Source organism: Peromyscus eremicus, chromosome 18 (assembly GCF_949786415.1).
Source record: "Peromyscus eremicus chromosome 18, PerEre_H2_v1, whole genome shotgun sequence".
In the NCBI taxonomy this organism is placed as follows: domain Eukaryota; kingdom Metazoa; phylum Chordata; class Mammalia; order Rodentia; family Cricetidae; genus Peromyscus; species Peromyscus eremicus.
In genome coordinates this window covers 41,926,019-41,941,234 of record NC_081434.1, presented here as the reverse complement: position 1 = coordinate 41,941,234, position 15,216 = coordinate 41,926,019, and the positions used below count along the sequence as shown (strand labels likewise).

The 15,216-nt window shown below is 42.5% G+C and overlaps 1 protein-coding gene across 2 annotated transcripts; it reads right to left on the bottom strand.

Annotated features, from left to right (window-relative positions):
• Nucleotides 1-650: 650 nt before the first annotated feature.
• Nucleotides 651-14,466, bottom strand: LOC131895187 (disks large homolog 5-like). 2 transcript variants are annotated; one of them, XM_059245608.1, is made up of 4 exons: nt 14,288-14,466; nt 2,242-2,357; nt 1,192-1,286; nt 651-1,025 (listed from the first exon to the last, which is right to left on the bottom strand). In XM_059245608.1, the coding sequence occupies exons 1-4, from the start codon at nt 14,414-14,416 to the stop codon at nt 994-996; spliced, it is 372 nt and encodes a 123-aa protein (XP_059101591.1). In that variant the 5' UTR covers nt 14,417-14,466; the 3' UTR covers nt 651-993. The 2 variants fall into 2 exon arrangements, with proteins under 2 accessions (XP_059101591.1, XP_059101592.1); XM_059245609.1 differs by having other exon boundaries at nt 654-1,025; nt 1,188-1,286.
• Nucleotides 14,467-15,216: the final 750 nt, after the last annotated feature.

The following is a 15,216-nucleotide window of genomic DNA, read 5'->3' as shown; positions in this document are numbered from 1 at the left end:
ATATATTTTTGTTTCCCTTAATTTGGTCTACATGATGATTTTGTGAACAAGTGTATACAGTGTACCACATTTTACTGGTAGCTAAATATATGACCTCAAAGATACAATATGTCTAGTTTTTCTCTTATGTAGTTGTTATCCATGGAGTAGGCTATGCCATCCACATCCAAGGTGCCATCCCCCTGTGTAGTCCTGAGACCCATGAATGGGAAATCCTTGTGCAGCCTGAGCTTCCTAGAACTTACTGAAATACATCCAAGCCTGTGAGTTCTGGGTTTACAGGAGTGTGAAACCTCACCTGACTAAAGAAGAGTCTCAGAGTGAAAAGTTTGAAATTGTATTTTATTCATAAAATACATTCATTTTACTCAATGGGGCCTTCAAAACAGTATCATTATATACAGTGTATAGCCTTAGCAAACTATTAAAATAATGACAAGAATAAAAGTAATAACAAAAGTTAACAAAACCTTAAATGAAAATGAAGAAAACCAAAAACCAAAGCATAAATATCCCAAGATATAAAACAAAAATATTAAGGAAATTACAGTTTCCTTTGGAATTTCATTATGGAAGAGCAAAAGCGGTGAGGAACTGGCTTGTTCTCTGTTGCAAATTATCTTCAGCTACACTTGCCTATGACATGGTGTCAGCTTCGGCACTGCAGTAGAGAGACTCTTGTGCTTTTGGTGTGTTTTGTCTAGATGGCAGTGTGACGTTAACACAGTCTTGCTTGTCAGATTTCCCATCACATATGGAGTCAGGGTTCTTAATAAATTGTCTTGTGTTCTCTGTATTTTAGACTTATTTCTGACACAAAATTTTCTCCAGTGATAGTGAGCCCACTGATATGGATCAGATTGAGGCTGGATCGCCTGATGATAGGTTGATATTTGCCTCACTATTGAGTTCAAAGCTGAAAAGAGGTGGCATTTTCTGAGGAGGCCTTGAACCTGGAGTGTAGAATGTCATGCCTTCAAGGTGTTTCTGGCTTCACCCAGCCTTCTCAGTCTTCTTAACAGGTGCTGTCAGGTAAAATCAGTAAAGAAAGTATGATTTAGAAACAGTTTTGGTGTGCCACTGTCATGAAAAATCAGGGCCTATTCAACCCTAGTAAACAAAAGTTAAGGAAGGAAACACACCCCATGATCCCTGGCTGCTGGGGATGGGTCTCAATGGTAACTTACTTGCCTGGGACATAGTGTTTCTGCTTCAGCAGCTCCATCTGCAGGAGGCTCTCATCCTGGGCTGTGGTCTGCTCCAGTTCCTGCTGGAGGTTTTCAAACCTAGGGGAGGAAGATAGATGGGACACAAGCCTGGTGGGGACCTGCCATGTCAGCTTTTGAGCCCCCACCAGATCTACTCAGCCAGACAATCGAGCATTACCTTTCAGCTGAGTTCATTCCCAGCTTCCCCAAGGGAAAAGGGTCAGAGAGCTACTGGGCAGGATTTTTTCTCAACTTTTAAAAACTGATAGAAGTTGATCTGGAAAATACACACTGTGCTGGATTAGAAAAAACAGCATGTTTCTCCAACAGTCCAAAGACATCATTTTGGAGAAATATCAGTATAAGAAGGTCTGAGGCACAGGTCAGGGAAGATGTACCTGGTCTTGATTAGATACCAGGTGAATGTGAACCTCCTGGAAAACTCTATGCCTGCCCTCTAGTGGAGCCTACACAGCAATGCAGAGAAGGCTCTGATGATTCCTACAGCTCAGATCCCTGCATGGGATTAACTTGTCAACTCCTACTCTGTTTGTGACCAGAGTAAATCTTCTCATGAGAAACTGATAAACAGTGAAGAGAGCCAGCAATCAGCAGTAGGCTGCTGTATGCAAATCTTCCAAAGGGTAGACACTTATCTCTAAACATAACATTCATGATGGAAAATAAAGTTGCAGGAGGACACACTTTCCTTCACGATTGATGAAACCCTCTAGGTTTCTGGCTGTCATGTGAATAATTGTGAGGAGATCTAATCTAAGAGATGAGATACTCAGAGGATACTAGAGGTCTCAGAAGGGAAGAAGAGGACACAATCCCCATAAGACCAAGGAGAAAGCATATTGCTTCCAGGACAGAAGTTCCTGTTGACTGAGCCAGTAACGACACTCTGAGGTGTTCTTTCCCTGGCTGTGGCAGGGAGCTTTGCCAGTTGAACAGAAACTCAAAGAGGACAGAGATCCAGGTACAGCAGACCCACTTGGATCCACCTGCTTCCGGAATCCTGGGTTCCTACCTCATCTGGGACACAGTGAAATGATGCTGCAGCTTTACTGCCAAGTCCCTTTGCTGGGTGAGCAGCTCCTTCTGCTTCCTCAGGGACTGAAGATTTTCCTCGAGTCTTTGATGTTCCTGTTCGTTAGAGCATTGTGTATTTAGGAGAGGATTGTGTGCACCCCTTTAAATACACACATGTGCAAGCACACACACACACATCCATGCACACACGCACACACTCTTGAGCACACACATGTGCATGCATGCATGCATACAAGCAAACTACATTGCATCCATGTTTAGTTTCCCAGATAACACTATTGTAAGAAGAGATCATCTGGGATAGTATGGAGAATAAAGTTACCTTTCATTAACCCATACCCACTTTACCCATATTCCAGCCCAGAGGCATTTCCATTCTAGAATCAATGGTCCACCTAGAGTCTGTATTTCAACTTTCTGTATAACTGTACATAGCTTCTCTCAGGGCTGCACCATTTTACACTACTACCAATATTGGAGAGTTCTCATTTCTGCCAAGCCTCCATCAGGACAAATTTTAACTCAGTATGAAGAAGTTTGGAATAAAAACAGGTTCTGAGTGCTGCAGACACAACATAGAGTGGGTGCTTTAGAGTATGGTGAGTCAAAGGGGTGCACTGAGACAGCCTCTCCTCACACCTCAGCATAGCTGTGGGACTTCTGCTGGGCTGAGATGCAGCCACAAGCACCTCTGTAGTGCAGAATTTCTCAGGGAATAAAGTCCAGGCCAAGCTCCATGGTCAAGATTAGCTGAACCAAGGTTAGGCAAAGGTGAAAGGAAAATGGTGCCAGGTGATGAGGAGAAGAACAAAACAGGATGCAGGGAAGTCATCAGTGGTCAGCCACCATTCACCCAGAACAGAGAAGGACACAAACCCTCAGGCACCTTTCCTGCCTCTCAGTAACCTCTTTCTCACCTTCATGTACCCCATTACTTTGTTTTTCTCCAGAGGATTTATTTGCAGATAAATAATTCTGCCTCTACAAAGACCTGAAAAAAATTTACCTTGCATCAATTTTCTGTCTTTTGTTGTTGTTAGTTTATGGACATGCCGAATGTTGAGCAGCTCTCTCAGTTCTTTGACTGATGCAAAGTGGTACTAACCAGGTTAGGCACAGTACTTTCACATTGAAGTCTGTCTCTATCATTCTTAAAGATGTGCCATTGTTCCATGAGTGAGTGAACATACACATAGAGGCTCAAACACATATTCTCCTACCCCATAGAAACACATAAGACAGCACATAGACACACACACACACACACACACACACACACACACACACACACACACCTTTCTTGAACTCAGAAGAGCAAGGGAGAAGACTAGAATGTTACAGCACCTTTTCTGCTCTAGGGAGAGGTAGTGTGTCCTCCCTGTTGTCTACAAGACTCAGACTCATCCAGGCTCTTCTGCCCTGGCCTGAACTTATTTCTCCTCTGAGGGAAGTTTTTATCACCAGACTCTCTGATTGTACAGAAAAGTAACAACCTCTGCACCTCTTGGACCCAACCTAATGAGCTTCCATCTATCCGGGTAAAAGATAGAAAGAGTTATCTCTCACTCACACTGTTTGATATGTATGAGGGTATATGAGCAGCTGTTACCCCTGTACATGCCTGTATTGTCTTTGAACAGGTCTCATTCCCTGGTCTATGCCACCCCTAGCCAGGCTTCCAAGTGTGAAAGACAAGAACAAAGTCTTTGACACCAACATCTCACTTGTGCCTAAAGTCTCAACAAGAAGAGTAAGCACACCAACATCTCCCTCGTGCCTAAAGCCTCTAGAGTCCCAGAACACTCTTTAGTTTAAAGATGGGGTACCATCCCAGGCACAAGTCAGAGTGAGCCATGGAGCACATGGAGATGGCGAAAGGGCATCAATCCTGCTGTGGAGATCATCTCAAGAGGAATTACTGACCCTGCAGGCAGCTAGAAACCAGAACAAGGCTACCAAAGAAAGGGAGTCTTCCAAACACTCATCTGGTCTCATATCAGGTTTCTGTCCCAAAATTCTACAACATGTAGGGACAGAGGTGCACACGGCTCCAGAAAAGATGGGCCCTTACTCCAGATTTCATTATGGTCCTGATCCTTGGAGTGGGCTACAGCCTTCATGTTCACCTGAGTTCCTTCCATACCACAAAATGATGCCTTTATTTATTCCCCCATATTTCCCAATACACTTACCCTTCTCTCCTCGGGGGCCTTTCCTGATACTCAACTCCTTGTGGGCCCAGTCATTTCACCCATGCAGCATGGCATTGAGTCATCGACATGCACCATTGCTCAGGGCCAGCACTGTGCCTTTTAGAGCATGTAGTAGACCTGAGAGTTTATTCTAGAGTTGATGGAAAGTGGAATGATATGAAATGTGTGTCAAAATGAAAGCAATAGGAGTCAAGCAGATGAATGGCAAATAGTGAGGGCTTTTGGATCATGTCCTCTCTGTGTGCCTTCATCAGTCTTCAGATATGAGGCTGCACCTTTCCTCCATGGAGGGACATGTGGTGCCTCTGATCTGCTTAAGGAAATTGTCAGGAAGTCCTTTCTAGATTTTATGAGCAGTTTCAGGGGAAGATCTGAGTCCTTCCTCACATTCATACATCAACTCAAATAACTTCCTATGTCAATCCCCATGTTTTGATATAGCTTATTCTGAAAGTCATCAAGTATGAAATAAAGCTAAAGTTCTGGGTATAATTAATGATTTATGCTCATATTTGATCCTGAAGTGCATTAAAGAAGAACCTCAGTATATCATGTACTGTGCATGTCATTTTGCATCAATTTTTCAGAAATTCATGTTTTAAAAGTATCTAGAGATTAAAATATACAAGGTAATTCATCTAACTGGCATGTTTTTTACTAAGTTTTGAGACCTTAGTATTATTCTAAAATGTTTAGTAAACATGAAGGCTATTTAACTTCTGAAGTGCCTTGGAAATTTTGACTTTTGTAAGAATGTTGTATTTGGATAACTATGTGATGATTGCTATAACTGGTTAAATGCTAAAACCTGAACTGTCAAGAGGGGCCTGCAGAGCATTAGTGACCAATAGTCTTAGTCCAAAGAAGTGCACGGGGCACATAGGACACACTCTCAAAGGCACAATGCCAAGAAGGAACATAGCATTTCAATGACTCACCCTGGAACCTTCCTTGGTGCTTTTTCACTGGTTATTTCCAGTGAACTCACTCACCTACATGGCAGAGTAACTTCACTTTTGCCTTTTCCCATGAATTACTCTGGACTAGCAGTTTCTTCAAGCTAGACACACAGCAACCCTCCTCCCATCAAGAATTCTTACTCCTAGGGTGAAAAGTTATTAAGTGTATCATTCATTTGAAACAAAATTATGCACAAATATTTCCTAATGCATATTAATATTAAAATATTCTTTAAGTTTCAAACCACAAGAAAATCCTCTAAGGCAGAAAGCCACAAGTTGATCATGAAAAGTACCAGGGAAGGGCCAATGAGATGCCTAGTTGGGTGGAAGGAAAAAGCTTACTCCTCCTAATTTGTTCATTGACCTCCATATGAACAGAATGTCGAAATGTCATGGTGTGTATTGTATGTTCATTCTCTCTCTATCATATATATGTATATATGTATTTTATCCTCTCTAAATAAGTAAATGGATATATGTTATCATTTTAAATCCCCACCAATAAATTTCCATATACTCATCATATGAAATAATTTTTAAAATAATGAAAAAAATCGATGCAGCTCACAACTGTTTGTATTCCAGTTCCAGAGGATTCTACACCCTTATACAGGCTTACATGAAGGCAAAACACCAATGTACATAAAATAATGAATGAACAATTAACATTTGTAGGAGCCAGTGGAATCAGGAGCCCAAAAGCATCCCACAGAACTAACTAACCTAGGCTCATAGTGACTCAGAGCCTGAACCACCAACCAGGGATCATGCATGGACATGACTCAGTCCCTCTGCATATATTTTAGAGTTGTATAACTTGGTCTTCTTGTGAGACTCCTAACATTGGGAGCAGAGCTTGCCTCTAATGCCTGCTTTTGGGACCCATTCCTCCTACTGATTTACTACATCTAGCCTTAATAGAAGAAGTCATGCCTAGTCCCACCACAACTTTATATAACATAGCAGGCAGATATCCAAAGGAGGCCTGCCCATTTCTGAAGAGAAGAAAGAGAAAGAGGAATGGATGTGGATCAGGAAGAGTGGAGGTGGGCAGATGGTTGAGAGGAGAGGTTGGAGGTGAAATTTTGGTTAGGATGTAAAAATAAAAATAAACAAATAAATAAAAACATTCATTCCAAATGAAGTGAGAATATTGATGTTATCATATTTAAATTTGAGATACTAAAAGAATGTCCCTCAGGAGACATTGCCACATATTCGAACTTTATAATATGTTTGCAGTTATACAGGGATAGTTAAATCATGCTAGGCATAATTTTGAGCTGGTCTAATGTATAATGTGTTTGCTTTGTACTTGATATAATTTATCATATTTGGGCATTATTATGACATGGTTATTATTTTACATTTAGAAATAAATCGTGATATAAAAAGATATAATTATGTGTCAAGTTGACATGAGGTCAAGTTGTCATAGCTACTTTATTTGTCAAATTCATTACATATGGAATTAACTAAAACCCAAAAATGGAGGGGCATACCAGTGAATTACTTTTGCTTAATTTGAAGAGAGAAGATCCACATGGAATCCACCTCTTTGCAGTAGGAAGACATTCCTTTAATCTGGATGTTGATGAGGAAAGAACCACCTTTAAATTGAATGTTTTGAGCCCCTAAAACATACCTGTAATCAGCCAGGCCTTGTGCTGGAAGCCCATATACAGAAATGGAGGAAGGGAGTTTTTGCTCTTTAGCTGTTTGCTCTCACCTTGCTAGCAAGTCCATACCTTCACTGGCATTGGAGCCAACTTCTTTGGGATTCCAGACTATACTACTCATGGGTTAGGATATCAAGTGTAGTGGACTGAGCAATTGCTGGATTCTTGGACTTTGCCATCATAACCAGCCAGTGATAAATTAGCTGGACCAAAGCCTCTAAGTCATTCTAAAAAAATAGCCTTCTGTATATATAGAAATGCATTCTATAAGTTGTTACCCCACAGAATCTTGACCAATACACCAGACATGTATGGAAATTTTAGAGTAGTTTGGGCCTCACAACAGCCTTATCTCAGTTATAAATTGCACAGAATCACTCTGCACCAGAGACATGTGGCCCCTGAATAAGCCTCCATCCACTCCACCTAGTCATAATTTCCTCCCAACATTGCTTATATGGACCATCAAGAGGGATTCCTCTTCCTACCTCCACCCCCAGGAGGGTCTTCTCAATTCTGCATTTCATCAGACAGGCTTAATAGGTGTTGTCAACCTAGGAAATCTGTTCCAATCTGACAGTCAGTGAGACTGGGGCAGGATCCTGAACCTATGAGAGCCCTGAATGGATGTGTGGCAGCCTAAGACAATTAGCATGCCTGTCCCTACAGTTTTCAAGAAACTTCAATCTTTGGTGGGGAGTGATCTAATTTGCCTAATACAGCACACGTGGATGGGAGGACAAGGGTCAGTGTAGGAACTGGAGAGATGGCTCATCCATTAAGAGCATTTATTTCTGTCTCAGAAGACCCACAGGACAGCTAACAAACCTCTTTAAATTAAATTCTTGGTTGAATCTGTCCTCACCTGGCCTCTGTGGGAATTGCATGTACGAGGTGGCAAAACACCCATAGGTATAAAGAAAAGCATCACAAAAAGTCCCAACATGTTATGCAGGAAATGATCTCTGCTGTTCAGTTATCACTCATGTTATATTTCAAGGAAACCAGAGGCAGAATGATTTTCATTTCCTGATTTTGTTTATACAATTTTAATGAATGTTCTCATTTCCAGAGAAGCCTGGAGCAAAATATTTTTGTTTCCCTTTAATTTGGTCTACATGATGATTTCTTGAACATGTGTGTACAGTGTACCACAGTTTACTGGTAGCTAAATATACGACCTCAAATATACAATATATCTAGTTTTTCTATTATGTAGTGGGTGTCCATGGAGTAGGCTATGCCATCCACATCCAAGGGGCAATCCCCCTGTGTAGCCCTGAGACCCATGAATGGAAAATCCTTTTGCAGCCCGAGCTTCCTGGAACTTACTGAGATAAGTACAAGCCTGTGAGTTCTTGGTTTACAAGAGTGTGAAACCTCATCTGACTAAAGAAGAGTCTTAGAGTGAAAAGTTTGAAATTGAATTTTATTCATAAAAATACATTCATTTTATTCAATGTGGGCTTTCAAAACAGCATCAATATATACAGTGTATAGCCTTAACAAACTATTAAAACAATGACAAGAATAAAAGAAATAACAAAAATTAACACAACCTTAAACAAAATGAAGAAAACACAAAACCAAAGCATAAATATCCCAAGAAATAAAACAAAAAAAGAAAACAAACAAATTTCAGTGTCCTTTGGAATTTCACTATGGAAGAGCAAATGAGGTGAGGAACTGGCTTATTCTCTGTAGTAAATTATCTTCAGCAACACTTGCCCATCACATATGGACTCAGGGTTCTTAGTAATTTGTGTTGTGTTCTCTGGATATTATACTTATTTCTGACACAAACTTTTCTCCAAGGATAGTGAGCCAACAGACGTGGATCATATTATGGCTGGATCGCCTGATGGTAGGTTGATATTTGCCTCACTATTGAGTTCAAAGCTGAAAAGAGGTGGCATTTTCTGAGGAGGCCTTGAACCTGGAGTGTAGAATGTCATGCCTTCAAGGTGTTTCTGGCTTCCTCCAGCCTTCTCAGTATGCTTAACAGGTGCTATAGGGAAAATCAGTAAAAAAAAATGTGATTCAGAAACAGTTTTGCTCTGCCACTGGCAAGAAAATCAGGACCTATTAATCTCTAGTAAACAAAAGTTAAGGAAGGAAACACACCCCATGAATACCCTGCTGTTGGGGATGGGGCTCAATGGTGGCTGACTTGCCTGGGACATAGTGTTTCTGCTTCAGCAGCTCCAACTGCAGGAGTCTCTCATCCTGTTCTGTGGTCTGCTCCAGTTTCTGCCAGAGGTTTTCAAACCTAGGGAAGGAAGGCAGCTGAGAGACAAGCCTGGTCACGGTGGGGGGAACCTCCATGTCAGCTTTTAGCCTCCATCTGCTCTACTCATCTAGACAATCAGCATTACCTTCCAGCTGAGTTCATTCCCTGCTTCACCAATGGAAAAGGGTCAGAGAACACCTGGGCAGGATTTTTTTCCTCAACTTTTAAAAACTGCTAGAAGTTGAACTGGAAAATACACACTGTGCTGGATTAGAAAAAACAGCATGTTTCTTCAACAGTCCAAAGACATCATTTTGGAGAAATATCAGTATGACAAGGTCTGAGGCACAGGTCAGGAAAGATGTAGCTGGCCTTGGTTAGATACCAGATGAATGTGAACCTCCTAGAAAACTCTATGCCTGCCCTCTAGTGGAGCCTACACGGCAATGCAGAGAAGACTCTGATGATTCCTACAGCCCAGACCCCTGCATGGGATTAGCTTGTCAACTCCTACTCTGTTTATGACCAGAGTAAATCTTCTCATGAGAAACTGATAAACACTGCAGAGAGCCTGCAATCAGCAGTAGGCTGCTGTATGCAAATCTGCCAAAGTGTAGACACTTATCTCTAAACTTGATGTTCCTGATGGAAAATAAATTTGCAGGAGGACACACTTTCCTTCATGATTGATGACCCTCTCTAGGTTTCTGGATACCATGTGAATATTTGTGAGGAGATCTAATCTAAGAGATGAGATACTCAGAGGATACTATAGGTCTCAGAAGGGAAGAAGTGGACACAATTCCCATAAGACCAAGGAGAAACCATATTGCTTACTGGACATAAGTTCCTGTTGACGGAGCCAGTGACGACAAGGTGTTCTTTCCTTGGCTGTGGCTGTGAGCATTGCCAATCAAACAGAAACTCAAAGAGGACAGAGATCCAGGTACAGCGGACCCACTTTGATCTACCTGCTTCTGGAAGCCTAGGCTCCTACCTCATCTGGTACACAGTGAAGTGATGCTGCAGTTTTACTGCCAAGTCCATTTGCCGGGTGAGCAGCTCCTTCTGCTTCATCAGGGACTGAAGATTTTCTTCAAGTCATTGAAGTTCCTGTTCATTAGAAGATTGTGTTTTTAGGAGAGGGTTTCCTCCACCCCTGTACATACACACACATGCACATACACAAACACACACCACACACGCACAATTGAGCACACACATGTATGTGGATGCATACATATAGGCATACTACATTACATCTATGTTTAGTTTCCCAGATAACACTAAGGTAAGAAGAGACAACCTGGTACACTATGGAGAAGTTAACTTTCCTTAACCCACACTCCCTCTACCCATATTCCAGCCGAGAGTCAGGAAAACACAGGATGCTCTGAGCACAGGGATGTGGAGAAGATTGTGTACTTTTACTCTGTTTTGATAATTTTTCATTTCATTTTTACTTTAAATGTGGAGGTGTTCTGCCTGCCTGTGTGTCTGTATAACACATGCATGCCTGGTGATCTGGAAGAACTCAGTGTGCAGATCAGTCAATGTAGTGCTTGCCTTATAAACCTGTACACAGACAGGTGAACCCCAGGGTTCCTTGACCAGTAATTCAAGCTCTCCTAGCAAGTTCCCCGTCTGTGCATTGAAGGCTTAGTTCCTCAGCACAGGACCACTGGATGGCGGTGGACCAGCCCCTTGCTCTCTCTCAGTGCTACCCAGTGCCTCCAAGGAGGGCAGCTTTCTCCTATGAAAGTTCTCTATACCACAGGTTACCTCAATTTAGGCCCAAAGCAACATGCTCAGAAAACTAGAAAACCTCTAAAATCAGGAGTCTATGTTAACATTTCTTCCAAGTAAGATGATTGTGTCAGGGATTTCTTTAAGTAACAGAAGGTTGACTAACTCAGCCAAATGATTGCATGTATTATTCCATGCTTAACTATATTCCATGGACCACATTGCATGTTTTCACTCATCAACGATGGGCATCTGAATAGTTTCTAGTTGGGAGTGCCGTGATGAGTCCTTCTGTAACCCTATTGTCCGCTATTCTCTGTGGACACCTACTTTCCATTCTGGAATCAATGGACCACTGGAGTCTGCATTCAACATTCTGAATAATTATATATAGCTTCTCACAGGGCTGCACCATCTTACACTACTAGCAACATCTGAGAGTTCTCATTTCTCTCAACCCTCCATCAGGCCGATTTTAACTCAGTATGAAGAAGTTTGGAATAAAAGCAGGTTCTGAGTGCTGCAGACACAACATGGAGTGGGTGCTTTAGAGTATGGTGAGCCTAAGAGGTGCACTGAGACAGCCTCTTCTCACACCTCAGCATAGCTGTGGGACTTCTGCTGGGCTGAGATGCAGCCACAAGCACCTCTGCAGTGCAGCATTTCCCAGGGAATAAAGTCCAGGCCAAGCCCCATGGTCAAGATTAGCTGAACCAAGGTTAGGCAAAGGTGAAAGGAAAATGGCGGCAGGTGATGAGGAGAAGAACAAAACAGGATGCAGGGAAGTCCTCAGTGGTCAGCCACCATTCACCCAGAGCAGAGAAGGACACAAACCCTCAGGCACCTTTCCTGCCTCTCAGTAACCTCTTTCTCACCTTCATGTACCCCATTACTTTGTTTTTCTCCCAAGGATTTCTTTGCAGATAAATAATTCTGCCTCTACAAAGACCTGAAAAACTTTTACCTTGCATCAATTTTCTGTCTTTTGTTGTTGTTAGCTTTACGGGTTTGCCAAATGATGAGCTGCTCCGTCAGTTCTTTGACTGATGCGAAGTAGTACTAACCAGGTTAGGCACAGTACTTTCACATTGATGTCTGTCTCCATCATTCTTAAAGATGTTCCATTGTTCCATGAGTGAGTGAACATATACATAGAGGCTCAAACACATATTCCCATACCCACATAGATACACATAAAGACAACACACAGACAAACACACACAGACACACACACACACACACACACACACACACACACACACACACACACACACCTTTCTTGAACCCAGAAGAGCAAGGCAGAAGACTAGAATGTTACAGCACCTTTTCTACTCTAGGGGGTGGTAGTGGGTCCTCTCTGCTATCTACAAGACTCAGACCCATCCAGGCTCTTCTGCCCTGGCCTGAACTTATTTCCCCTCCTAGGGAAGTTTTTATCACCAGACTCACTGATTGTACAGAAAAGTAACAACCTCTGCACAACTGAGTTTGGCCACACAACACCAAGTGCCCATGGAAGATGGCTGGACAGGAAGCCTTCCGACAGATCCAAGTTGACCCATCATGACTCCTCACTAAACCTACCCAGACTCCTCCACAGAAGACAGTGATCGACCAGAGAATGGAAGTCACCCATTGTCATTACTTTACCCAATAACTTTTGACCAGATTACAGTGCATTTTATATGAAAACAGTCCCAAGGAAGTCACTAGGAGGCTACTTAGGTCACCTACAGCACTTTTCTGAAATGCACACTCTATACAACTATGAGGAGGAATCTGTCCTAAGACACAGTCATATACATGACAGAGTGAGCATCAAAATATCAGGTTCCATATTGTGTAGCCAGTAAGACAAACTAGAAATATCCTGGGATGTTACCTCTATGGTGTGAAAGAAAAGTCTATGTTGATTTTTCAAATAGCTCCATTGTTTGATTTTTGCTATTTATTACAAAATGCATTAATTTCAAAGTAATAAAAATGTATAAAAATTAAGAGAAACCTACAAGTCAGTTCTTTTTCTGACCAAATAAATCATTTAGCAATGAGATGAGACAGAAAAAGACATGAAGCTCTACTGTGAGGAGACAGGAGATTCAAAGATCTGTGGCTTTCCAACTTAGCCAGAAGAGAAAATTTCAGGTTCAGTGAGAGACCCAGGCTAAAGGGAATAAGGGAGAACGCAACAGAGGTCACTTGATGTAGCCTTCCAACAAACAAATGTGTGCACCCTCAAGCATGCATACAACACACACACACACACACACACACACACACACACACACACACACACACACACCCCTCAAATCATAAGTGAACAGAACACAATGAGGAGGACATCAACTGAATGAGGATGACATTACCAGTTGAATTTAGACTCCTCACACTAACTGTTTCAAGTGAGACCCACAGTTCTGCTTTCCATCATTTTGAGACTAAACATGCCTGGGGAAGCGTGCTGTGCTTCTGCATGCTATGTTGGTGCAGTTGGAGAAATAATTCTCTTAAAATCTCAAATCTGCCACCCTGACGCCCATCCGTCATAAGCCCTTGCCACATCCCTGGTCATCCAGTGAGCTTCTGAGTGTAAGATCCAGGGTGGGAGAACTGGCCAATGCTAGTCACAGGAAACAGTATTGAGAAACTGTTACTTAAGTTTCTGTCAGTGTGAACCAAGAGGTTGACCAGGTAAAGAGAATACCATGGCAGTCGGGGAACAAGAGGGTAAAATGCCATATGACACCCCCAAAAATGTCCACAAGACACAGTCATTTGGCTTTTGTAGGGGACGTTCCTCCTTCCATACTGTTTCTGCCTCTGATCTCATATGACCTGTGCAAAGCAAATGAGACCCAGACCCTTGACCTCACTCACTCAGATCTCTGTGCTACTCCCTAAGTGGCTCACATCATAGCACCACTCCTTCTATACTTACAATTGGTGAGTGACATGTGATTTACCCATCTCCCTTGATGGACTGCAGCTTCTAGCAGAGCAGTGGGGTTTTCTTGCCCATGATGCAGTGCCTTCCAAGAGGCTAACTCCCCAGAAAGACTTGTGAATGATCACAGAAATGAACTATTGGATGGGATGGGTCAGCTGGATAAGTGAGTAGATGGTTACATGGGTGTGTGTATATGTGTATGTATGGTTAGACAAGTGGAGGCTTGGCCCTGCTGCTTCAACCTACCTGCTGCTGCTTTGTCCAGAGATCACAGATCTTCCCTTGGGCCTCCTCACAGAGCCTCCTCGCCTCCTCGCAGGACTCTTGTAGTAAAATCTGTTCCCCCTGCAGCTTTCTGTTGTCCTCTTTCAACATGCTCACTTTTTCATCAGGCTGAGTCCATTCACTCAGGAGCTGACTGTAGAGGGTGCTGAAATATCACCAAAGATGATGAGCTCCACCTCCATCTGCTACTCCTGCCTCCTATACCATCCTTCCTTCAAGGTTCCAGGTCCCCAACCCCAGATCCCTGGGATGAACGCACACTAGCCATGCCAGCATGACTCAGGTGCAGACTAAAGCCAGAGAATAGCCAAATTACAGAAAGATTCAAACTACTTCTGAATACCCTGACAGCAAAATGCTTCCATGTAACTCCAAAAACCTGATCTTCTACCTCTCCACCACACACCCTGGTGCTTACCTGTTCACAGTATTGAGAAAACATGAGCAGGTAGAGGGAAACCATGCTCTGAGGGGGGACAGAAGACCCAATGTAAATACATTCCATGTTTCCCATAGAAACCAGCTCTATAAGCTCCTGCCAGAGCCACAGAAAACATTCATGGTACAAACCATGTTTTCTCTCTAGAAGCTCCAGAAGCTGACAGGAAAATGTTGGGAGGGGCTCTCAGACTCTTCACTCTTAGGAGAACTCAGTTTCAGAGGCACAAGTCCAAGAGCTATCAGACAGGCTGCTTGCTAAGAGGTAAACAGGCTAAAACTACAGCCCAACTTTGTTCAAAGGTGAAGAAGGGGAGAAGCTGCTGTGGAATGTCTTTCTGTATGCTGTGAATATGTATTGCTCCCATTGGTTAATAAATAAGCTGCTTTGGCCTATGGCAAAGCAGGATGGAGCCAGGCAGAAAAATCCAGGAGAGGCAGAGAAGAAAGTC

Excerpts from the sequence above, each read along its gene's own strand:
- LOC131895187 (XM_059245608.1), bottom strand. The coding sequence starts at position 14,416 with ATGTTGAAAGAGGACAACAGAAAGCTGCAGGGGGAACAGATTTTACTA. Across the intron at positions 2,358-14,287 it reads TCTGGACAAAGCAGCAGCAG|GAACATCAAAGACTCGAGGA; the intron begins GTAGGTTGAAGC and ends TCTAACGAACAG. Across the intron at positions 1,287-2,241 it reads TTCACTGTGTCCCAGATGAG|GTTTGAAAACCTCCAGCAGG; the intron begins GTAGGAACCCAG and ends TTCCTCCCCTAG.